This window comes from Apus apus, chromosome 1, assembly GCF_020740795.1.
Source record: "Apus apus isolate bApuApu2 chromosome 1, bApuApu2.pri.cur, whole genome shotgun sequence".
Lineage (NCBI taxonomy): Eukaryota > Metazoa > Chordata > Aves > Apodiformes > Apodidae > Apus > Apus apus.
Window position 1 is genome coordinate 30,450,506 of NC_067282.1, and position 25,217 is coordinate 30,475,722.

General features: G+C 41.2%; 1 protein-coding gene across 1 annotated transcript in view; it reads left to right on the forward strand.

Annotated features, from left to right (window-relative positions):
• NUFIP1 (nuclear FMR1 interacting protein 1) overlaps window positions 1–21,922 on the forward strand; it is a 24,997-nt gene extending 3,075 nt beyond the window's left edge. Inside the window, exons 6-11 of the mRNA XM_051608636.1 lie at window positions 147–223; window positions 8,185–8,277; window positions 10,928–11,190; window positions 14,277–14,405; window positions 16,153–16,385; window positions 19,722–21,922. Coding sequence (XP_051464596.1) covers window positions 147–223; window positions 8,185–8,277; window positions 10,928–11,190; window positions 14,277–14,405; window positions 16,153–16,385; window positions 19,722–20,057 — 1,131 coding nt within the window. The 3' untranslated portion in view covers window positions 20,058–21,922. The remainder of the gene's footprint in view (window positions 1–146; window positions 224–8,184; window positions 8,278–10,927; window positions 11,191–14,276; window positions 14,406–16,152; window positions 16,386–19,721) is intronic.
• Window positions 21,923–25,217: the final 3,295 nt, after the last annotated feature.

Sequence of the window (25,217 nt, forward strand, 5' to 3'; positions counted from 1 at the left end):
AAGTGATTTTGTAATTGCTGTGTGTAATCTTACTGCTGCTGGAGATGAAAACAGTGTGATATTACTATAGTTGACAGAATGGTGCTTTTTTCCTTTTGGATTTTTTCATTCCCCTTTTAAATGCCTATGAAATGCTCTCTCTTTAGGCACATGCACCTGGTGCTAAAAGAATAAAACTAGACAGTCCAGAAGAGATCGCTCGATGGAGAGAAGAAAGAAAAAAGTGAGTAAGATTTGTGACCTGTGAATTTGTTCTACTACTTTTTCCCTGTGTGATCATTAGGAAATGGCTGAAAGGCAGCAGCAGTCTGTGCTTGCTGCTGCCCTTCCTTTGACTCCACAACACTCTTGCAGCAGTGGTCTGTGTCAGAATGCCTGAGCCAGGAGGGTGCAAGTTGCAGAGACTAGAATCGTTGGGATGGTTATAGTAGAAGGCAGTATATCAAATGGGAGAAGGGAAGTAGTTTCCCAGTGTTTAACTTAGTACCCCATGTTTGGTTAGCAACTCACTCCTTTTAGCCTGATCACTGAGACATTTTAGGTCAGAGATGTGTGTGTTTTGGTGGCTGTTTAAGAAATCTGGAACTACTTTACTGACTATAAACCAAGTACACCCTCCTGTGTGTGCAAATTTTCACAGCTTAACTTGTCCCCATGCACCCCAACAGGGAGTTTTCCTAATTAAGAACTGTCTGTATTGCTTGACACTTCATTACTGAAAGAGAACAGAATCAGTGAATGGTGCTATCTCAGGTGGTCCGACTCACATTGTACCTAGGGTGCCAGGTCAAATTTCTATGTGAAGCAATATTTTTCATTATTTCTCATTCTATGATGTGAGCTGGTGTAACTTTTTTCTGTTGAGCAGCCTCAGTGTTTAAAAACTCATGCTGTGCTTCCATAAGCCTTATCCCACTGAATAATTTTTTTTTTCCTCGAAGTTGAACAGATCTAAATCTACCCTTTCCCAGCAGGTGAAAGATGCTGGAGGCTTTCCTCGCTGTATAGTCTTGTGAATGAAAAGTACATGGGTTTTGTTTCCTGGATCTAGAGTCTTACAAGCAGAGTGTGAAGTGATACCAATTTAATTTCAAGATTGCTGGTGATGAGCTAGGATAGAGTACTACTTACCTGTTTGTTGATTTTTTTTAAATGCAAATCAACCCAGTTGTCTGATTGTCTTACTGATTAATCCAGCTTGCTTTTCTGTCAGAAAGCAATGTTAATGCATTCTTGCTTTGAACCTGAGTTCCCTTAAGTTTTTATAGAGTGGGTATATAAGAAAAGAAAAAGGAGTGGAATGTATGGGAGGAGATTTTTTTTTTAAGGCCTCCCATCACTTTTTGCTGTATTGAGATGAAAAATTTACCCCCCCTGTAAGCTCATTCCTGCAAGTTTTAACTTCCCTTTGGACGTGGTTTCAGCTTTTTCTGAAATTTCAGAAAGGCAAAAATAAGTCTTACTGCTAGGTCAGTATATCACAGCAGTCAACTGTTCAACCAGCTGTTCCTGTTCCTTTTTTATAACTGCAGATAATTTGTAGGTTCCTCTGTTGTGTTTTTGTGTTGTGTTTTTTTTTAAAAAAAGCAGCTCTTGTTAATACAGAAACAAAAACTTTATTTTCTCCCATGGTTGAAGTGCCATAGTTGACCCCAAAAAATTGCATGTACAAGTAAAAGTTTGGTGTCAGATTAGTGGTTCCCAGGGTTCCTTTTATTTGAAAGATATTTGAGGGCAGGGTTTTCCTTTTCTTTTGGTCCGCATATTACTGTCCTTTTTTTTCCCTCAACTGTGGTGCTCACCACTTGCAGTATGAAGTGTTAACAGGGTTAGCAAAGCCCAAATGTCCTTAGGTTTGACTTGCCTGGTGGCCTACACTTAATTTTCTAACAGTAGCTCCAAGGAAGAATGTCAGTACTTCAGTGCAGAGTCTTTTTCTGCTGATTTTCAGCTTTTCATGCTCTTCTGTTATGGGAGGTGTTTGGAGAAGTTCCTGTCTAGTGGCTGATGCTAAGGTTTATGTGTTGAAATAATGCTTAAGTGGTTATGTCAGGATGTGCTCGACTGTATATTAGCACATTAGGGAAGCAGGATTTGAATGTTTTAGATACTGTTTGTTTGGGAGTAGGTGCTGTGAGTCTAAGCAACCTTTATCTACAGTAATTTGTAAGAATGATGGCAAAAACAATTTCAGAGTGAGTTCCTAGAGAATCTCATGGTGGGTACTGTTGTTTTTTTTACAGATTAATGTAATTTGGCTGTGGTATAACATTGCTGAAAGCCTTTGTTCACTGCAGCACAGTAAAATAAATAAAAATAAAGTCTTGTAAGCACGACTGTCAACCAAAAAAGGCAATAAGGGATTAGGACCTTCGAAGCCGAGGCCACTAGATGGAGTAGTACTTCGGTTTATTTTGTTACTTCAGTCCTCAGGGCATCTTGCTTGGCTGTAATGGATGAGTGTAGAATGACCTGTGTGACTTGTTACTCTTTGTACGGCTTCCTTGCTGTACAGACTATTTCTTCTAAATAGTAACAATAATAATAATAATAATAATAATAATAATAATAATAATAATAATAATAATAAAGCAATAAAGAGAAAAACCCAACTGAAACTTCTGTGAAGCGTTAACTGGGTCGCCAGCAAAGCGTCAGTTCAGTACTGAAGGTCTGTTGTTGACTCACAGTAAACATTGCATTGTACAGAAAATAAGGACACCAGAGGGAGTCTGAGCTATTAAGCATTTGGTTTATGGCAAAAGGAAAAAGCCTTTTTCATTCTAGAAGCTCCAGTCAGAGCTAAGAAGGTCATTAGTAGTTGTTTTTTTCTAATTAGGTTACAGTGATTTAACGGTGTGTTTCCGTGCTGCATCCCTAACATTCCTGTCTTACTTGTTCTTTCAGCTGTTACAAATAATTACTTGCAGAGTGGAGATTTTTCCTCTTAATTAGCTGCTCTGTTGCTCAGATGTGTATGGTGCTTAAAATCTTCTCGAAAGAGCCTGTGTTTCAAGTGCAGCCTTACTCATGTGGAGGGAGGGGAAGGGGGAGAGCTAGTAAGGAGTGACTGTCTCTGGGTTGGAATGCTGTTTTCCTGCCTGATTGTGTGCAATGCCCTGTTCATTGCTGCAGCCTTCATGTCTTCTTACCTAAAAGGCTCTTTAATGGTTTGTGGCCCATTGAACCTCCTGAGCCAGGCGATTCTAATTAATCAAACAGGAGCAGAGATGAAGTGGCATGGGATCTCAGGGTTTCCCTGATGTTTTGCAGGCAGATGGTTGTGAAGTCTGACATTGACTTTGGTGATTACAGTTACTTTCCTTGTTTAGATTTGTCCTGTCCCTTCCAAGTGTTGAGAAATGTGCTTTTTTTCAGCATATGTTTTGTTTTTTTTTTCCTTAAACATGAGCTTAAAGGGAAATATGTACAGTGCATCTGCTTGATGTGTCAGAATGAGTTATTGCTGTCTTCCATTCTTCCCAAGTGAGATCTGGGTCCTAGATCTCTGTTAGAGCTCTGCTAGACCATCTGTTTCTTTCTGGCTCTACTTGAGCAAAGGTTAGTAGAGCAGCCTTCACATTCTTTCTAGTGTTAAAAGCAATCGTTAATCTTACTTTTTTTTTTAGGTCCTAATATGACATTGGAGTATTTTCTTGATCTTGAGTGTTGCTTGTAAATTCTCCCCCTCCTCCCCCTTTTCTTTAATCTGTTGGTGTTTTTTTGTTCGCTTAGGGTTTGACCCCTGTATTTCCTTGCAGTGCATCTCACAGGCTGAGCATGTGCTTAAATAAATGAAGGCCAGTATTGTCATCTGCACTACTTTTAATTAAAATTTGTAGTTCTCTAGTTGAATAATGATAATCCTAGAGTAGCTTGGAATCCTCCCTGGTGTTGCGTTTATAGTATTTAAATATGTAATAAAGAAAATGATTTCTTAGTACCTGGTAAAAGCAGAGAGACAAAGTAGAAGGAATGTGCTGACAGACTGATGTAAACACAGGTGCAGTAAATTTTACTCTGAATTGCAGGGATGGATTAGCAGTAAAACTGCCTCAGCTGACATACGGCAAAATTGCACTGGAGATGCAATGCTTGATAAAATGCCTGGGAGTCTTAAACCAGGATTTTATCAGCTCTCTGTTGGGACATCTTTGTTCCCTTTGGGCTATCTGTGTCTCCTTTACTGTTGGTTGTGTGTATGCAATCAAGACCAGCTCAAGAAATTATTAAGGCAGTTTGATTCTAGCCCTGCTCCTGTAAGGATGATAAATGTGTATAGTTCTTAACTCAGAAATTCAGTGTGTAAACTGCTGTAGAAACAGTTTTCTCTTCTGTTAGACATTGGCAAAGTTCTGTGTTTTTCCACTGCTTGCTAAGAGCTAGTTTACTCTGATGTTTATGTGAGCAAGATAGGAGTATGCTGGCCTATAAAAAATGTATGACACTGGCTGGTGCACTCATTTATTGAAAAAGAAAAAATAATCTATTCACTAAGGCACACATGTTAGTGATTATGCTCAATGTCACCATTCTCTGTTTCTGGAAGCTTAGAGTATCCTTTACCTGCATGTCACTTTGTTAATGTATATGTAATGGACTTATTATAGCCTGAAAACCAGTTTTCTGCTATTACACTGACAATTTATGCTGGAAAATTACAGTTTGCATTACAGACATGTCTATGGTTGGAAACTGCAGTTGCTGCAAAATAGGTCTGCCTTCTTGGGCAGTACTGGCTCCTTCATGAAATACCCTGTGCCAAGCCACCACATTCTGGTTTTACGCTCTCTTTTATGATACATTGCTTAGGTTCACAAAGCCTTTGTGGTAACTGATGAAGTTGTCTCTCTTCAAGCTTTGACAAGTTGTCTGCAGGACCTAAGAGTTGGGCTACTTCTGCTTCAGTGGTGTTTGTAGGTGACACTTTAAGAACCTCATTTTGTTGGGGGAGGAGGAGGGCATGTCTTCTCAGAAGGGTTCAAACCCAAGGCAGCTCATTGGATTTAACATATGGCCTTTTATGTGGACAGATTCAGTATAGGCTTCTCCTGCGTTGTCATATCTCTGTCCAGGAGCAGTCTTCCTAAATTTAGTCTTCCTGAATAAGAATTCTCCGTATTAAAAAAATATTTTAAGTTCTTCACTTCTTGAATTTTGACTTCTTTTGAGTAGTTTGTGGCTGTGGATAGTGACGTTTGCAAACCCCGCCATAATGTTATGCCTCAAGACCAGAAGGTTTCTGGTTGTAGGCATCTACCTCTGCTTAGGGTCCAGTTGGATTTTGCTCCCTCCATGGGTAGATCTAGCTGATTCTAGGAGGTGTAGACCTCTTGGTGCTGGGGGGGCTGTGGTACCTCGTGAGTTGTGGAATTGCATAGGGGCTGGTATGCTGGGGTGGGTGGATATCTTTGGTCCACGCCTCTTTGGTCTGCTTGCCCACTGCAGGGACAACTGGGATTGACTTGGCCAGGTCCCACCAGGGCCCACTGGTGGTCCAGCCTTGTCACACAGCAGAGCATGTGGGGAGGATTGAACCCAGTCCACCTTGGACTAAGACTGGTGACCTGTGTACTTCAATGTCCAGAGCTTAATGCTCACCAATTGCTTAGATGGAAGAGTAAGCCAGCAGGTGCTCATTTGCTCATTGTGAATGAGATTAAACACTGCATATGTGCTGTCAAAATAGGTACATTTTCTGCACAAGGTGAAGGCAGTGGAGTAAAATGCTGTTTAACATTTGAAAAGAGCAGGAGAAAATAAGCATGGCCACTAGAGGTGCCTTTAGATGTGCTTTTGCAGGCATACTCAGACTGATGACTTGAGCTCTCTTTGGCTGTTACTGCCTGTGTCAGCTGGAAGGGTGGTATAGGAGAAATCTGTCTGTTTTGGCAGTGAATCGAGCTGAAAGCATTCATGGAGTCCATTATGGTGGCTTGGTGGAGGGAGTGGTAACTCATAGGAATGAAAGTGGGAGGCAGTCACGTCTCAAATCATGTTTGTTGTGAGAGCATGTCTGAATACGTCCTCAATCAGCATAACTACAGCAGCACTTTGAAGACTCCTTTGCTCCAGGATTAAGGGTCTTCCCTGATGTCTTAAAAAAATGAATAAATTTCTAAGACAAATTTTGGGCTCTTTTGAGCATAACGACTTATAGCTCCCTCTCCTCCAGTGAGCCTTACTTATGTGAAAGAAAACACCTTATCCTAAAACCATGGAGAGGCGCCAAGCAGAGGGGTCTTTGTCAATCCAAAGCTCTTGAGATATAAATATAAATAATTCATTGGGCATGTGCTGTGTGCTGGGAGTGTCTTAACATGGATGAATGAATGAATGTAGCAAACAGGGAAGAGCAGAGATCAACACATTCCTGTGCTCACTTGAGCTGTGTGGTGGATTTCTGGGAGAAACCCAATGAATACAGGCATTGACAGCTCATGTTCAAATCCTCCTGAAAGGGGCAAGTTCTGTAGCGTTGATTAGGTGTGTCCCTTAGGAAATGCTTCTCATCTTTTTCCCTTGGTATGTGGTAGAAGCTGTCCTGCACCAATGTGACACTCAACATTCATGTTGTAAAATGGTGAAGATGCATGTGATATGGTTAAATATTTAAGGAAAGGTACATGTCTTCTTATGATCACTGTGTACAGTGAGTAGCTGTTTCTTGTTACTCCATTTTCATAGACTTATAAAATATTTATACTCTGTGCTTCTATCCAGAAGCTGGTGGGGGTGTGCCTGTGTTGCTCATTTACTGCCTTTATCTCAAAGCACTGGGATTTAGCTGACTGATGTTTACAGAACGACTAGTGTAGCCATTTTTGGGCTTTGATGGTAATTTGCAGCAGGCATTGCATGTTAGAACCAGTGTAGTGTTCATCTGAAGGGAGGGATGGGAAGGGAGGTGGAGAATGGAAGAGATGGATGGTTTGGGAGATGGTTATAACAGTAACTTTGTTTTGATAAGCATGACTCTGCAATTTTTCAGCTGGAATTAAAAATGGCCATAATTTTGCTGAACTAGAGGTCAGTTTGCAAGCACAATACTGAATATTGCTCAAGAGGAAACTTGGGTGCTTTTCCTTAACTGTCACATTAAAGGAATCTTGTGTACCCAGGAGCTGTTCTTAGAATTTTTTCTTTTTATCTTACAAGAACTTAGCAGTTGGTTTGCTAAAGGCATGTTGTACCTTTTACCTCATTCAAATACATCAGTTGAAGCAACATAAAAATAAAATGTGTCTTCGTGGCCAAGAGAGCCTATAGTATCCTGGGATGCATTTAGAACAATGTGGCCAACAGGTCAAGCGAGGTTCTCCTACCCCTCTACTCTGCCCCAGGGAGACCACATCTGGAGTATTGTGTCCAGTTCTGGGCTCCCCAGTTCAAGAGGGACAGGGATATGCTGGAAAGAGTCCAAGAGAGGCTATGAGGATGATTAAGGGACTGGAACATCTGTCATACGAGGAAAGGCTGAGAGACCTGGGGCTGTTCAGACTAGAGAAGAGAGGACTGAGAGGGGACCTTATTAATGTCTATAAATATCTGAAGGGTGGATGTCAGGAATGGGCCAGTGCCTTTTCAGTGGTGCCCTGTGATTGGATGAGGAGAAACAGCACCAAGTTGCAACACAGAAAGTTCTACCTTAACATCAGGAAAAACTTCTTTACTGGGAGGGTGACAGAGCCCTGGAACAGGCTGTCCAGAGAGGTGGTGGAGTCTCTTTCTCTGGAGACTTTCAAGACCCATCTGGATGTGTTCCTCTGTGATCTGCCCTAGGTGTTCCTGCTGCAGCAGGGGAGGTCCCTTCCAACCCCTATGATTCTATGATTTGATAAAGTTGTGGGACTAAATAATGCTGTTCTGTGCAGGGGCAGGCAGAGGGTCCATAAGCATAACAAACTGCTTGTTTGTAGCTTGTTTGATGGTTTGATAAATCTAATAATGCCAGTTTGGTAGGATTTTTTTGTGGTTTTTCCCCCCTCCATCTCATTATGTAAGCATAAATGCCCTCATGTTTCTTAACTCACCAATGTCCTTTTAAGAAGGAAACAGTCTGTTAAACTTCCATTAAATGTTTTAAAAATCTGTTGCGTTTATAGAGGATGCTAGTTTGGTAAAGGGGGAATTGGCAAAGTACAGTGACTCATTCAAAAGCCGGTGAATATGTTTTTCTTCTAGGAATTTTCCTACTTTGGCGAACATTGAAAGGAAGAAGGCGATGCAGATGCAGAAGGAAGAAAGGGGAGAAGTGCTGACTACCCAACAGTTTGGGTAAGAGTTTTGAAGCAAGCTTTTTACTTTCCTCCTAATGGGTTCAGAAGTATGTTCACTTATTGTGGTCTCCCAGCACTTACTGCTTCCACTGTACACACGGTCTGCCTGCCCTTTAACAGAGGACAGGTCATTTGACAAACTGCAGAAGTAATGTTCTTCTGTTTACAGTGCTTCATAGTCCACTTCAGTTAAATTAAACAGTTGTACTAGAAATCTGATGTTTTTGCTGAATTCTGCACTCTGGCTTGTTTGAGAAAACCACGTTCTAGTGGCTGTTCATTAGATCAGTGTAACCTTGGTCGCTGGAAAAGAAATAATGGGGACAGAAGTCACACAACATCATAAATCTACATGCTCTAAGCCTTTAATGCCTGAAAATGGCCAAGAGAGATTTCATGAGTGGATTTGGCTTCTTAATCACTCCTTTCAGATGATAAATCCATAATCAAGTGAAGAGTGGTGGAAGATTTTATTTTTATAGCACTACTCCTTTCTTTTACCCTCCATCATCTTTATTGATCTACTGTTGTTCTGAGCCTAATATTTAATCCTCTTGGATTTTTATGTTCTCTTACTTATGTTGTGAATTGCTTTCTAGTGTGGTCTTTGTTCTTTTTCCCTCAGTGTCCATGTTGTGTGGAACAAGCCAGCTTCATTAGATCTACTTTAGGGCCTGTGGGGAGACTTTAAAAAAATACAATGATCCATGCTCCTTGAATATCACTTTTTAAAACTAGAATGACTGAGCTGGAAGGCAGGAGCAGACTCTAAGGGGCTCTTGCTAAATATTATTTGCTGCTGCATGGAAGTGAAGTTGGAGCTTGCCTAATTTTTTTTTTTTTTTTTTTTAGGCACTGATACCAAACAAAATAAAACTTGCCCATAGTAAAGCAGTTGAACTAATGCAGAATAGGGTTCTTGTCAGACTAGTGTAATTTGTTAAATGGAGACAGTGCAAATTGCCTTGGTGCAGCATGTGCTTCAGAGTACCCATCACTTACTCACCCCCTCTAACCAATTGCCTTTCATGGCTTTGGAAGGAAAGGTTTGTAAAAGACTGAAGTGAAACTTCCTTCGAAGATATAATGTTGCAGAAGTTCTTTGAACTCAAAGAGCCAAATGAAGGCATTGAGACTAAAGCTGCAATCCTATGTAGTACAATGTTAGGAGATTCTTACAAGCAAATATGACTTTTGCTTGCCACAGTAACTAACTGTTTGGTGTCTAAAGGTTTTTTTGGTGACTCTTGTGGCTGTGAGTCAGGTGTGTTACGTATTCTTAAATGTCCATAAGCAATTCTATACTGTTACACTTCTTAATACCTTTATATCTGGGAAATTGCTTGGAAAAAGAGTCCTCAGAATTATAGGTGGTTTGCTTTCATTTAGTGACCTTCAACTCTGGTTGATTTTTAGAAATCTCTTCTTTTTCCCCTCCTTTCCTGGAGTTGCTAGCACTATAGGGATGAAGAACTGTCCAAAAAGCTGTCATTTTTGCTTTGTATGTCGACAGTAAAGATTCTGGAATTGGTGCTTATCTGGCAAATTTACTGATGCGTGAGGCAAAAATAGAAGACAGCTTGTTCCCTGCAAGCTGTACTATTAAAGCAAATAGCTAAGTAAGATTTAGAAAGGATTAGGTACTTAACACTTGTACAGTGCTTTCCATTTGTGGTGCTCTGAAGTGCTTTACCAACTGCTAATTCTGAGGGAGAGAGTACTGGGCAGAACAAACCATGAGGTTCCTTCAGGATGATAGATCTTGTATGTCTTTTGTGGTTGTAACGTGCTCATGATCAGTTGGAGTCTTGTTTTGCTGAATGAAGTTTTTGTTGCTTGAAAACAAGTATTTTCAGGAAGCTTAGGTTGTCCCTTCTACATTTTCTTTTCTAAGTCACACCTGTTCTTGTATCTATAACATTTTACCAAAGTTTAGGCTGTCATCTTTTGTATTTATAATAGGATAACCTGAAAGATTATGGAACCATGGAACATAAGTGAAACCAGCGTGCTGTGATCTTCCCATATTTTAGGACTTGTTATTTTGTTTTGGTTTTTTAAAAATCCATTGTCCTGATAGAAGTTTCTTTTATTCTTTTTCCATTGGAGTGAAAAGGTTGAATGGCATGTTAGTTGGAGGCAGGAGCAGTCAGTCATTGCGACTGACAGTGTCAGATGGCTGAGTGGATTTAGTGCAGCAAGTTCCTTCTCTGAGCTGTAGCAGTGGAAGTAAGCTTATAGCAGATGCTTCATTTTTAATACCACATTCTCCCTCTTTTGAATGACTTAATTGCTTACGTGAGGGGAATATTTGTGGACTTCATCATGCGAACAGAAAACACTGTGTCCTCACATTGCAGGTGATCAGGGAACTTGCTTAGCTCGTGTACCCTTTGCCTCGTGAAGAGATAAAAGTCATGAACTTAAAAATCTTCCTTTAGGTTCCAGCTTTGTCACATTGGCCTGCCAGTGAGATGAGCTGTGACTGCCTGTCTGGTCTGTCACCACATGTTAGCTGAGCTGGAGTAAGTCCTGGCATCGTGCTGCGTTGCTGAACCTTAAATGTGGGCCTGAGCCCTTTGGGTATGTCAGTCACGTTTATTCTCATTGCTTGTCATTATCATGAGCTTTGTGTTTCTGTTCTCCAGGAAAATGAGGGGAATGTGGAAACCTGCAGAAAATGAAGGGAGGTTTGGGCAGCAAGGAAGACAGAGGAGAAGACAAAGGCGTCCATTCTGGAAGAAGTCTAGGGAAAATGGTGGTGATCATAATGCACATAGAACTCAAAATGAAGCTAATGGACCAGTCAACAACACATGTGAAAAGGAACGTGAAAAACAGGGTGATTTGGCAGCTCAGCCATGTGTGAAGGACGTGGACCCGCTCAGTCTTTTGGCAAACAGTGATGTTGGTAAGATGAAAGAACTTGGAGAAATTTTAAGTAGTACTGCTGAGTCGATTACTGACCTTTTGCATAACTAGCAACTTGTAGGGAGAGCTGAGCATTTCCAAACCCTATGTAAACTGTGTCCTTGGTTGAAAGAGAGCTAACTGAGCATGTTTAAAATGGGAAAACTCTCTCTTTGTAGTCTTGCATCAATCTTCTACTGTATTTGTAGAGAAGAACACTGGGGAGCCTGTTGTCATACTGACCTTCTCATTGTTACTAACAAAAAGCCCAGGATTGCAGTATTGTGCCTAGAATAGTGCCAGGCTCAACAAGGTTATAAGCCTGAAGGTGGTCCAACATCCCTGAGCTTAAAACTTGCTCTTAGAACTTTCCTCAGATCCTCATTCAGGACATGGTTTTCTAAGAAAATTCCCAGTGTGGTTATTGTGAAAGAGTGGGTAGGTGCTTTATCTAAAGGAAATGGGGTAAACCTTGCATTTCAGTGAGCTTTCCCTGAGCTTCTGCCCTAGTAGTCTTGGTCTCTTATGGAGAAAACTCTCAGTAGTCTAGAGGTCTTTGAGACATGAGTGTCTATCTGACTGAAGCTAAAACTAGTTGACTTAGCTGAGACAGGGTTTGGAAAGAAGCTTAAATATAATGTCATTGAAGAGGAAGGAAAATTCTCATTTGAAGGAGCTGACAGAAGAATACTACCAGTATTAAACACTTCTGTATATGTTTGCTTTCATGCCGAGTTTATCATATTACAAACCCACAGACTACTTATGTTTTTCTGATTTTTCTGTGAGAATTAGCAATCAGAATTACTTCAACAAAGAAATTATTTTTTTAAAGATATATATATAATATCCCTTTGTGGTTTTGAAAATAACAGTAGTTAGAATGTGAAAACAAAACAAACTGATTTCCTTGTGTGAGTTAAATGAATTACTTAAAATGTTGTAATTTTTTTTTTCTGTGTTACCTAATTTACTCTTGATATTCTCCATGTGTGTGTTCTCTGAAGTATTCCTGCCTAGGCTTTATTTTTTTTGATGATCATGTCTTGTTTCTACATACTGACAGCAATATAAACTCTCCAGTTGTAGTCAGCAGTGATGCAGTACTCTTACAATATGGCATGTTAAGCTGACTCTTAGCTATTTTTAGCAACAAGGCTAGAATGCATCCCCTAGAAAGGTGTCTGATGCTGAGTTTTTCCTCTTGAAAACTTAGCCTTCAATTAGTGGGAGCAAGAAATCAGCATTCCTATGCTTGTTTATTTTGCTAATCTCTGCATGTTGGGAAACTTTAGTATGCTAAAGAACCCCTGTATTTCCCTGCAGCATCTGCATTTTATGTAATGATAAAAAGTCCTAATTATACCAAAGCACAGCTAGTGCCTTCTGTTATAATAGGTAGAAAAGGATGTGGTACCTGCTTATTACACGTTATTAAAGCTAATTGCAGGTTTTTATACTGTTGAGAGATACAGTCATAACAAATAATAACAAACACAGTGTAAGTAGAATTAAAAAAAATAATTGTACAACTGAACTCTGTGATTTTACTCTATAGGTACATTTTGTTGGAGTATTTAAACCTTTCTAAAAGCAGCAGCCCTTTCTTGAGAGGGAGTGTATTTTTTGCTTAATGCATTCACTTAAGTTCTCTTTAGTGGTTAGTTCCTTCAAAGCTAAGAAATTGAATGGGAGATGAGAAAGCAATTTTATTCTCCATTTATAGGCAGAAACAAGATTAAATGAGTCTGTCAAGAGTAAAATGCTGAAGGATCTACTGACCAGGAACGGTTGTATTCAGTAGTGCATAATGCTCCCTCCAGACATGTTACTCTCAAGGAGAAAATGTATTCTTGTGTGTCTTCCTAATTTGCTAAAAAGCAAATTAAATGTTTAAAGTTTAAAGAAAACAAAAAGCCATGGTATGCACAGTATACATTTTGGATTAGATGGAAAAAAAGTGGTAATGAATCAAAATAACTTGAAGTAAATGCTGGTTTTGTTATTGCTTAACTATATGCAGGTGCTATGTATTCTCCATTAAAAAATGCAGTTAATTAGCATGACCTTCAATGTAATTGCAAATTGACACAACTACTAAATCAGTGAGAATCAGCCTTTTTCAAAAAGAGCTCAAAGCAAAAGCAGGCAGGTAAGTAGTTTAGATAAATACCTGTGTGTTTACCTAAAACACACAGGTATCTATCTAAACTGTGTATCTAAAGTTATTTTTTCCATCAGCATGAGCTCAAATGAGTCCAATTGCCATAGAAGAGAACAGAGAAACATTTGTGATTTGAAAATAAAGATCTCCAAAATGTTAATTTGAGTAAAATCTTCTTTAAAAGTGTGAGGCAGCTTTCCTGTGGAGCAGCCTTAGACAGATAGGGGATGGCAGAGGGCACAACATTTTTCTCCGTGAAAATAAGATTGCAACCAATCTTTTTCTAGAAGTCTCACTAGGCTTGTTTATCAAAATGTTTCTCTACTAGTGTGTGTGAATATATGGAATTTGTATGCGGGTGTATTACTGAAGCATTTCCTAGTTTTCCTGATAACACTCTAGCACTGTTCACCTGAGAGCACTTCCAATATTTTAGTGCATATAGATTATTTATTTTAAATGAAAGCTATCACAATTTTGTATGTTTATTTATTAGGAATCTTCTTTCCTGGTACTGCTCTGGGGCAATAGATTAAAACTCAGGCACAGGAAGTTCCACCTCAACATGAGGTAGAACGTCTTCACTGTGAGGGTTATGGAGCACTGGAACAGGTTCCCCTGAGAGGTTGTGGAGCCTCCTTTTCTGGAGACTTTCAAGACCTGTCTGCCCTAGTTTTTTGTCCTGTTAAAAATAAAATTGTCGCTTTGTGTTAGGGCTGTAAACCAGTGGTGAGGCAGCTTTGCCACCAAATGTCTGTAGAGGGTAGGCAGGTGTGGGATTTTCCTGTCACTCCATGGTGTTGAGCAGTGATGCCCAGTGTCAGGCTTCTGTAGTGGCAAGCTGGGCATTTAGCAGCAAGGCTGGCTGTGGACATGCAGGAGTATTGGGGAAAAATTCCTCTTGGCTTTTTCTCTCCCTGCAGAATCTGACAAGGACGAAGCAGCAGCCGAAGATGGGAGGCAGGGACTGACTGTTGTTCCCAAACTGGTCACCTCTGCCCTGACGTCTCTCTCTGTCAACTATGGCAGCGCATCTGACAGCGAGCCTGAAGGTGTGTAGGAGTGTGTCCTCTGCCCTTCTCCCCTGTGTCTCTGCACTGGTGTGGACTGCAAGCAGTGATAAAACCTCATCACAAATTGCCTTTTGGGAAGAGTGAGAGGCTCCACCTCTCCTGTAATTGGTCCTTTGTCTTCCATCCCATTGTCCATCCCCTGTCTATTTATAAATACAGTGTTTGTGAGAGCAGTAGCCCAGTGGTAGCTCTTTATGGCTGTCTCCTCACTGCTGAAAGTTGCAGGTTATTGATCAGAAACTATATAGTACTTAAAATTCCTTGAGAAAAAACTTTTAAGAGAGATCAAAGGTGTTGCAGAAGGAAATGCAATGTGTGAGCTGTGGCTTACACTTGTCAAAGATGTTGAAGTGATGGTGGTTCAGTGGCTATATCTTTAAAACACATAGACATGGAAATGCCTTTTGATATCTGGCCTGCCAGAGCTGTAATTCAGAGCTGTCTTGTAGCTGTTGAGTTTTAGGCTTATGCCAGTGAAGAGAAAAGCTTGTTAAAGGTTATACATAGGGTCGTTTTTGCAGTCTGTGAACAGATCCTTCCGGTTTGCTTTCAGTGACTGGGCATGCTGGTACTGGTGTAAGCCATGCATAAAGACAGGCTGGGAGGAGTAAAAGGTTATGCTGTCATTCTGTGCCTCGTTTCCCTATTCCTCCATCCTCCCAGTTCTGAGCATAAACTCAGGTTACTGGGTGAGATGTTACTTATTCCCAGTATGGTGATAACTCCTGATCTCAGAGAAGCACCTGGACAGAAGGCAGCATTTGTACAGACAGCTGATGCAGGGGAATGGCCTTGTCTGCTTGGCCTGTGCCACATCTAATGCCTTTTTTTTTTCCCCTAGCTGTACAGCATGCTTTAGAAAGCCTCAGTTTGCTGAAAGATTGGGTGGGTTTTTTCCCTCCTCCTCTTTGCTTGACTTTTCTCAGCATGTCCTTGGTTAAAGGGGGGGTGAGGGGGAAGTATAAAATGTCTTTGGCTGTAGTGTGTGTCATCAAATTTCCCAAGCCTTTTTTCCCCTAGTTGGGGAAAAAAAGAAAGTAGCCTGTCTTCAGTCTCACTTCAAATCAGGTTTGAATTGTGCCAGGAAAAAGCTGTTATGCTCACCACGTGAAATAAATTCCATGTCCTTAAGGGCTTTTTCCATAGAAGGTTTCTGGGTGTTGCAGTAAGATTTGAACTCTCTAGGGCTTGGATTTTGTGCTTCTCTGAGTGCATGTGTTGCTGTAGGGTACAGAACTGCTGCTGATCCTTGTTTTTGCAGTTAGTTACTATACCTTACTTGCCTTAGGTTGGCTGACACAAAGTCAGACGGAGCATCTAGCAGGCAGGGAATTGACTTGGACATCCTCTACCCTAACTGCATCATGTTTTTCTCAGCAGCCAAGTTTGCAGCCAGCTCTATCATGAAACAGATGCAGTGTACTTTTTAAGTGATCACAAGGCAGAGGTTTGAGAACCTTGTTCAGCACTTACTACTTCTATTTTTCTTCTTGTATTGCAGAATTTGAGGATCTTGTTTTCCGTCCTGCAAATGTTTAGAGATTATTCTTTGTAATTTAAAAGAAACCCCAAACCAAATAAAACCCTCCCTTCCTCCGAATAAGCCTTGAGCATCTCACCCATCTGTGGGTGAGAACAGTGTCTAACAAACTGCCAGTGCATTGGAACGTAAGCATGTTAAAGAAGCTTTTAAGTCAAGATAAAAGTGTGTTCTCTTTCTCTTAAGAAATCCCAGTCAAGACTGCAACAAAAGCTGAGAAAAAACAGGCTGAGCTCAGAAATACCCAGGAACCTACTTCTGTTCCTTCGAGTCAAAGCCAAAATCAAAAACATCCAGAACACTCAGGCACGACATTGAGAAGCTCGAATTCAAATGCACGTCCCCACAGAGGGCCTGGTCACAGGGGCAAGAAAACATTACTTCCCCTTCCAAAGCACCGTCCAACTCTGCTGGAAATGGTAAGTCTTGTGCTAAAATAATGCCTCCTGTACAAGAGCAGCACTCTTTGTGAGCAATTCTCCTCTTTCCTGTGGGAAGTTGGAGCAGTCTGTTAGCAAAGGTCCTGTCTTAAAAATAGCAAAGTGAGCATTTCACTCAGGGAAGGTATAAATTCTTAAATACACAAGTGGAAATCCCCTGATGTGCATTCAGGTAATGACTGACTTGGGTGAGCAAGAGGTGACAATTGTGTGCCTAAAATGAACAGCACAAAGGACAGAAACCTGTATTCCTCCCTCTCCCCTCCCAGTAGGTTTTGTTTGTCTGTGATCTCAGCCTTATTCTGGTCTTCCTCCCTTTGCTCCTGGCCTTGCTATTCAACTGCCTTCCTCTGATCAAGGAGCACACAATGTTTTCGGGTGCAGTCAGACATTTTTATTAATAAGGGTGTTGGTGACTTAACTGTAGAGTGGTGTTGAGCTACAACCTGCAAACCCATGAGTTTCTTCTCTGTAGGCATGTTTAGATCAATCTGAGGAAGTAACACTGCACTGGTAATTTGAAGAGCAGGTTGATGTCTCAGAAGAGTAAAAACAGGTTTATAGGGATAAGTCCAAGGTGTTATGATCTGTTCAGTGTAAACCATCCCATTTGGAAGCTTGGTGGCTTTCTTTAGTATAAACAAAACTTGAAAGCTTTTATTGCATTTACAGATGGGTACCCTTGTGATTCTCTAAGTAGCCAGAATAAAGCTCCCCCATCAAGGGAGCTTTATTTATTTCCCTTTCCCCATCAAGGGAAAACTTCCTGTGGGCAGAACAGAGGAGAAAGAAGGGTGCCACTGATATCAGGACACTGAGGCAGCACAGGATATTTAGGCAAGAGATAACTGATAAGGCACATCCCAAGCTGCAGATGTGGGAGAAATCTCTTGATAGGGATCCCTTGATCCCTTTTAGCACAGACTGCTCTTGCTGCCAAGAATTAAAGATCCTAGTGACTGAAAAGGGAGTGTTTGCCCTTTGTGTAGCTCCCTAAGCATGTGGTTGTCTTTATCTCTTGCTCTTCACAGTTGTTGGTGATCAAAGCAGTGAGGACTCTAGAAAAAAGTCAGATGAAGTCCCACATGCTGAGAGAAGCTGGCAGAACATAGGAAGCATGAATTCTAGCTTGCCACTGTAGTCCATTCTTAAAATTGCGTTTTGGTGTTTTGGGGTTTTTTTGCCTTTTAATGTTGCTCAAAACTGTTGTGAAAGGATGTGTCCTGTGGCTGTGAATCACAGAGGAGCACCTGAGGTTTTTAGGTAGGCCTCTGCTGTCAGAAATGGTCACTTTATAAAACCTTGAGGAAACAAGACAGAAATTTTACAGTGAGTCACTGTGGGGAAATTATCCAAAAGCGAGTTGGATTCCTAAGGATGTTGTATCAGTAAAATGATGTTTTAGAATAAAAGGTAAAAGAGGAGCTAGGAGAATAGCTGCAAATGTCTCTTGGCAGTCATTCTGCAGTGAGCTTGGGCACTATTCAATCATGTTTATTGAAGCCATGCAAGCCATGCATGTTCAGCCATTCTGTATGCTGACAAAATCAAAAGCTTGTGTAGCATCACTCCACTGAGAGCCATCCCCGCTTTAAAAAACAATACAAAGATACAGTCTTTGGTAGAGTGATGGTGCGTTCCACCTGTGCCTTTTTTTTTTTTTTTTTGGCCACTTGGGAGTTCAGCTGTTTCTCCCACTCCAAAGAGAACCTCACTGTGCTATCCCTTCTCTGCCCTAACGTGCACCTCTTAGTTCAGACAGGAGGTTACTGAAGGCCCCTTTCAGGTGTCAGCGGCTTGTAACACCTCTTAGTAACTAGTCTAAATAGAAAATATGCAGCCTTTAAAGTGGCTGGTTAAACCACTGTGGAAACTTAGAACAACAACAAAAAAAGCTTCTCTGTAACACTGCAAGCCAAATTTAGCTAGACCTCCTGCAATGTGTAATGCAGATCTGAAAATGATCAGGTGGTTACAGATTTAGCCACTTGCTTGAAACCCGTTTGTTCATAGTGCTAGCTCTGCTGACACCAGCAATGACAAAAGATCCTTCAGCCTTCTCACTGATTTATCTTTTTCTCAATACCAAACTGAATTTCAGTGAGGTTAAAGGAGATGGAGGCCTCTAGCACTTCAATTAAGCTACTTGACTTAGGTTGGTGGATTATAGCCCAAAGCAGTTATTGCTATTTAATCCCCAGTCTGGTACCTGATGAAGCATGCCCTTTTCTTGTATTTATAATATCTTTTACTCATAAAGGTTTTCTGGTAAAAATTGCATGGGATATTAAATTACAGATACAGTATAACCTGGAAAGTGCAAGCAGATGCTAATAGACTTGCAGTCCTGATGTACTGGAATTCGTGGCCTAGTATTTTAGTCCATTATATGAGAACATCATCATCATCTGGGTCTACAGTCAGATAACTGGGGGGAAAGTTCCTAGTATTTAGGTATGTTCAGTGATGTTTTCAGCTACCTGAGCAAGCTGAGACTGACAGCTTAATCCAAAGGTACCACCAGATTTGTCAGCTTGTTCTACCTGCCTTAGTGCATTAATGGCACTGAAGGAGTGGAGCTTAAACGTGTGCATTTTGGGCACTTGAGTATTTTTCATTCTTTTCAGTGGTACAGTCATGTGCCAGTACCGTAGTGAATGATGGCCACTATGAGCTGCAATCATTGGAAGTGGTGTTTGAGCACCAGCCTGTGCTGCTCTAGAAGCCTGCTGCTGCTCAGGAGGGCAGCTCTCTCCCTGCTGCCTCCTTTCCAGATGACTGGTCCCACCTCTTCTCTGTGATGCTGGGCCTTTTGCTGACCCCATCCAGTTGTCTCTAAATACTTGTCTCAAAAAAACCCACCACAACAAAACAACAGTGAACAAAAAATACACCAACCCAAACAAGCAATAAGAAACAACAGAACACCCCACCTGCTGCTAATTGTCAGGTTCATTTTCTCCTGGCTGGTAAGTTGAACTAATGCAATAAGGGGTCTGATCAGCACAAGCTGGTGCCCTAAGACCACCCAGCCCAGCAAGCTGTGTGGTAGTGCTTTCAAACATGCTTGTTGGCTCTGCCAAAGCCCCAGTCAGTTGGAGGGAAAACACCCAATGTGGGAATACGCGGCTTTCCTGCGCTGTCTGGTGAGGCAGTTTCCTGCTTCGTGTGTTCAGGACTTGAGAGAATCAGCTACTTAAATTCAGAAATGTTGAATATTCCTGAGTAGAGCCATATGTTTTGCTAGTTTGTTATCAGCTATGGAGCAATAGAGGGGAAATGTGCATCATCTTTTCTTTCTTTGTTTCTTTCCAGCTACTGGCCCAGGACATCCGACACGAGAGGAATGTGGTTTTGCAGTGTGTTCGTTACCTCGTCCGACATAACGTGTTTGGACTTAGTTTTAAAACAGCCCCACAAGCTGAAACAGAGACTGAACAGTCCTTCACAACTACAGCAGAGTCTTTGACAGACAAACTTGATGAATCTCATTTTTCTCATAGCACTGACCTGCAATTAGCAGGAGGAGAAGAGGTGTCATTAGTCGGCCAGGGTGAGAAAGCACCTGTGGATCAGACTTCACAGGTGGTTCACCTGGAAGATGAGGACACATGGGAAACTCCATCAATCCAGTGTGAAGAATCACTGTAGAGGATGTCTGTTGTGGACAATAAAGCAAAGGCTTACAGTTTCTACCTGACTGATGCTTTTTGAAAGACATCAGTATAACAAAATAATCATTGAAGTACAATTTCAGAGCTGTTAAAACCACTTATCTGATCTGTTCTGCCTGAGGTGGCCATTTCCTTGTGGAAACAGCATCTGTGTTGAGTAATGGCATTTCCCCTTGCAAAAAGGCAGCAGTGGCACAGATCACAACCTTCCCTAGAGTAGGTGTGGATCCCCACTTTGGAGCTTCTGGCTCTGATTGTTTTACCTTGTTACAGAGTGTGTCAGTCCCATCATCAGAGCCAAGTAGTGTGGTAGGATGGATCTTCCTCATGTGAAATCATGGTCTGGTGTGTCTGGGAGTATCCAAGGGTCCAGAAGTATTTCAGTGTACTTTTGAAATGGTAATTTAGTGCACATTTTTTTCCCCAGCTGTTATTGATATAATATGTCCAGGATATAATGAAGAAATGAAAGATAAAATGAACCTGGCTCTAAAAGTACCACTTGCACCAGGTGTCATCTCCTCTTTGAACTAACTTGTTAATTGAGCAGAGAAATGGAAATGAGGGTGCAGACTGATGGAAGAAGCTTTTTTAAGAAAAATAATAAAGATAAAATAACTGTCTGCCTCAGTACCAGGTTGCTGGTTGGCCTCAGGAACCCAGTATTAAGCCTTAGGCTTTAGCTGCTGTTACAGTTATTGCCTCACAAATCTAACTGGAAGCAAGCTCTTAATATTAAGAATTTTGTCAAAGTTTGGAAAGCTTATCAAGAGTTACTGGTTTGTCTGCTTTTAATACATGGTGGGAATTTATTAGTTAGTCTTCTGGAGGAATGTCTTCTACATCCACGGTGTTGTGAGTACTAAAAAAGCATCAGCAAATGTGGTCTCTTGATTAAATTGTGCATTTGCTTCCAGAACCCTTCTTGTCAAGGGCAGGTGTTAGTTTGTCACATTGACTCCGAAAACATACCATGGAAATTTATTCCCAAAATAGATTTTATTAAAAATTTGGTAATTATCATCAAAACCTCCAGAATCTGCTATTTGCCTTTTAGTCATGGTTAAACATTTTGAGTTAAATCTCAGGGGCTGATTTTTTTTTTTGTTCTTTGTTAGAAGTCTAGGCTTTGTTCTGCCATCTAAAATATGGAGATTCACATGGGGTTTTTCTGTTGCCTCATTTTCTTTCCTCCAGTTCCTTAAATTGTGCCATACGTCTTATTTGTGGTGCAAAGGAAACAAAGAAATAGCTGAAGATTCTGTCCCACTGCTTCACTATTTATAGCTACAACTGCATACTGTGTTTGTAATGCACTGTCTACATTTATAGAATCATATAAATATCAACACCCTTGTAAAAGTTGCATGTCTCAATAATATATGTGCAGAATAGAAGCAGTGATCATAAACATTTTTATTTCCAAGGGAGGTGATTCATTCTTCCCATGATGATTCCACGAGCCATCTCAATCTCACTAACTTGCTTATGGTTCTTACAGTTTTACTGCAATGAAAATACCAGCAAAGGACTCTAAGCCACAGAGGTCTGGCACTCAGGCAGAACCTAATTTCAGAGCAGTGTGGTACAAGTGCTGTTGAAAGCATGGAGAACAGCTACAGGAAAATAAATCAGTGTCTTAGGATTGCTACTAAATTGCACTTTAAACAACTCTTAACTTGCTTCTGTCCTTGTCGAGTTGATGGCAGAGCTTTCTTTGACTGTTCCCTCTGACCTTGTGTTTAAAAAAAAACAAAAACAACCCCAAACCTTTAATGTCAATTATTTGTACTCTTGTCATTATGGACTTAAGAATATTAAACTTTCACACAAAACCAAAAACTTTGTCAGAAGAAAATATTCTTTTAAAAGTCTATTTCATGTAGATAGGAAGAGGTAAGTTTCTTTTGGGAGGGGTTGGTACATGGCATAAATCAGGAGTTTTAACCTAGGACTTGTTGCATACATGCAGAATTGCTGCTGTTCTTTCTCCCAACTCATGTAGCACACATGGCAAGACATGGGTGGGGACACTGCAGTGATGCTAGACCCTGAAATGCAGTCTTGGTCAACAAATGGAAGGTCTGTCCCTTTCTCTCCCTCGCTTTTCCTCTTCTTCCAGGACACGTTCAGACTCCACATGCACCTTCCTGCTATTCAAGTTTGTGCTTTCTTAGTATGTTGGATTCGGCCTTTGGATAGGAAAGCTCCCGTAATGACCTTTTCTGCTACTGCTAAATGCCTTTAGGCTTCTCTGGTCCCTGCAGCTTTGCTGTTCTGGGTTCAGAGGATTGGGTTTTGTTTATTCCTTTCTGGTAAGATGCTTCGTGTCTATGTGAGAAGAACCTGCTACTTCTGACCTCTGCAGGAACCAGTGTCTTGATTAAGCTTTCTGTAGCTTTTCACTTTCTCGTTGTGGTTTGGGATGATGTTTTTTTGTTGAATTTTTTAAGTTTTGTTGCAGTGTTATTAGGAAAAAAATCCTACTTCTCAGGCTTTGTGACTCACTTCTGATAAAAATATTCACAATGACAAGTGACAATCTTCACACTTCTGAAATTTTAATTTTTCTTTTATAACTTTGCTACTGAAAATGTAATTGTGGGTGTCTAGTTTAAATTGAGTATGCTTGGGCTTTGGGTGGTTTTTCATTTGTTTTAAATCAATCTCACCTACTGAGCTAGAACAGTTGAAAGAGAGGAAAAAAAATACTCAAGCTGTTCTCAGTTGTGGTGATGCAGCTCAGGCAGTCTGGGCTTTCCTGTGAACAAAGTCACTTGTGCTGCAGCAGAGCAGCTCCTGAGATGAGGGTGAAGGAAGAAAGTGGTGTGCATTTGTAATTATATGATTTCTTGGTCAGTAAGGGCTTTTGCAACTGATCTTACATGTTGATGTTGCAGTCCTTGGATTGAGAGCACAGGAGATGGAGTTGGTTTGATGAACCCTACTCCAAAGGGAGTTGCTGTCTCTGCTGTCAGGGCTCCAATTCTCTGTGTCAGCTCCTTACAACTGGGTGTCCCTCTGCTTCCCCTTGTGCCTCGTTCAAGTCATCTGATGCAATCATTATTCAGGAATAACTCATACAGTCCTAGCAGATCTTAGATGTTTAAAAAGTGTTTTGAGGAACAAATACAAACTCTTTGGACGAGTTGTTCTGTCAAAGGGAGGGAAGTCTGTCCCTAGTGTTTGTCTTTGCATGACCTTGGACTTCAGGTCTGTGCATCAGTTTGCAGAGAGGGATGCTAAATCCAACACTTTAATTCTCCTTGCAATGCAATTTGAGATGTGTGAATGAAAAATGCTACCTAAGTGTAGGATTTTGCTGTTACTTGGTGAGGTGAAAAAGAGTTGTGTCAGTCTGGGGGTTCACTGATGCAGTCTGGGATTGCTCAACACCTGAAAGAAACTCCCACTCTCTCTACTTTTCATTACTCTTCTGGCTTATGTTGTGTGACTCTCTTTCTAAATTGTCCTCTAATTTCTAAATATACCCTTCAGGTGGTAGCTCTTGTTTAGTAAGTCAGCTTTCTTGGCATGGTAAAATTTTTCCATCTTTATTGTAGATGTAAATGAAGTTGTATAGACTCTGTGGGCGTGGGCTCTTGTATAAAAGCAACACCAGCTCAGTAAAGTAAAGCTTGCATTGAGGAATATGTGACACATTGAAAGCCTTAAGTGGTCACAGGAGCAGCTGTTGTTTTGGGTGTGGGGAAATCCAGTACAGATTTCAGCTATTTCCTTTCAGGTTAACTAACATCATAAAGACACTGATTTGGGTGCTTGTCGCAGAAAGCAAGACAAGAAATTGGAACAAACGCAATATGTAGTTAGAGGAAAACAGCAAATTGGTTTTTTTATTTGTCACAGCAAGCCAGGTACTGAGTTGTTAAATCTGCTTCCCCCACCCCAATCTCACCACTTCACTGTCTAAACATGGGGTGACCTGCCTGAATAGTGGAAGTGTAACCTTGGCTTTGGGGAAGCTGAAAGAAAATTGCAACCATCAATATTTGTCTTTGCTGATCTGCTGCTCTCGTGACCTGTGGGCGTCTGTTCAGACCTGGGTGCCTTTTAAACTCTGCTTCTTCAGCAAACAGTGGGGGTGAAATAACTAGATTACCCAGAGGAATGACTTAGAGATGGATGTAGGCAAGCAGGATTTCTTTTCAGTTCCAGAGATGGCCTGAAACATCCCAAAGTACACTGGCTTGTAGTCATTTCAGAGGAGATTTCTTTCTAGTGTCTGACCAGGTGACAACATTTTTGGGACATCTTCTCACTTGGAACAAAATCAGGAAACCAGAGCAGATCCTTCTCAGCATGGGAGAAGGTGACTTCCATCCCCAGGCTCCCAAGAGAAGAGTGTTGAGAGCAGCACCCTTGGGGCATGTGGGACTGGCCTGCTCCATCTCCTGCCTCCCCATGACTACACTTGGCCCAAAGTGGTTCCCTCCTGGCAGAGGAAGAATGAGGCTGCTTGGCTGAGGGACTGCACGTCTCACCTGGGAGGCTGGACCTCTGCAAAATGGAAATAAAAACAAAACAAACATGAAAAAGCCAGGAGATGCTGGGGAGAAGGTATATGATGCCTAGAGTCTTCCTGGGCTGGGAGATGTGGGGGTCTGCACCCCTGGGATGATCCCCTCCTGAGCAAGTGCTTTTGCTGACTTGTCTCCTGATTAAAGCTGTCTGCTTCCTCCTCCCCTTCTGCCCGGGCTGGGGAGTCTGGTCCACGCTCTCTCGTTTGCTGGAGCTATTAAGTAAACTCACCTGAATTTGAAAATAGCAGTGGGATTACTTAAGCCACATTTCTCAGCAAGTTCGCTGTTGCTAAAACATCCTGCTGCACTTACCTCTAAAGCCTTTGCTTTATTTTCCTTTGGTCTCTTAGCCAAGAGATTTTGACTTTCGAGGGCAAGATGTCAGTGTTGTACCAGGCAACGCTGGAGGGAAGGGGATTGCATCATATAGCAACAGAACGTTATTGCAGCTTTCCAAAAGTGGAGGCTGTTTTCCAACCTTTCTATTGAAGCAAATTAATTCTGAATTTTGGTGTCTCTTCTGGCTTTTGTGCTGTTAGGTGATGCTGTTGATGCAGATTTTCTCACACGAGATAATGAAATTTGTCTGCTCTTGC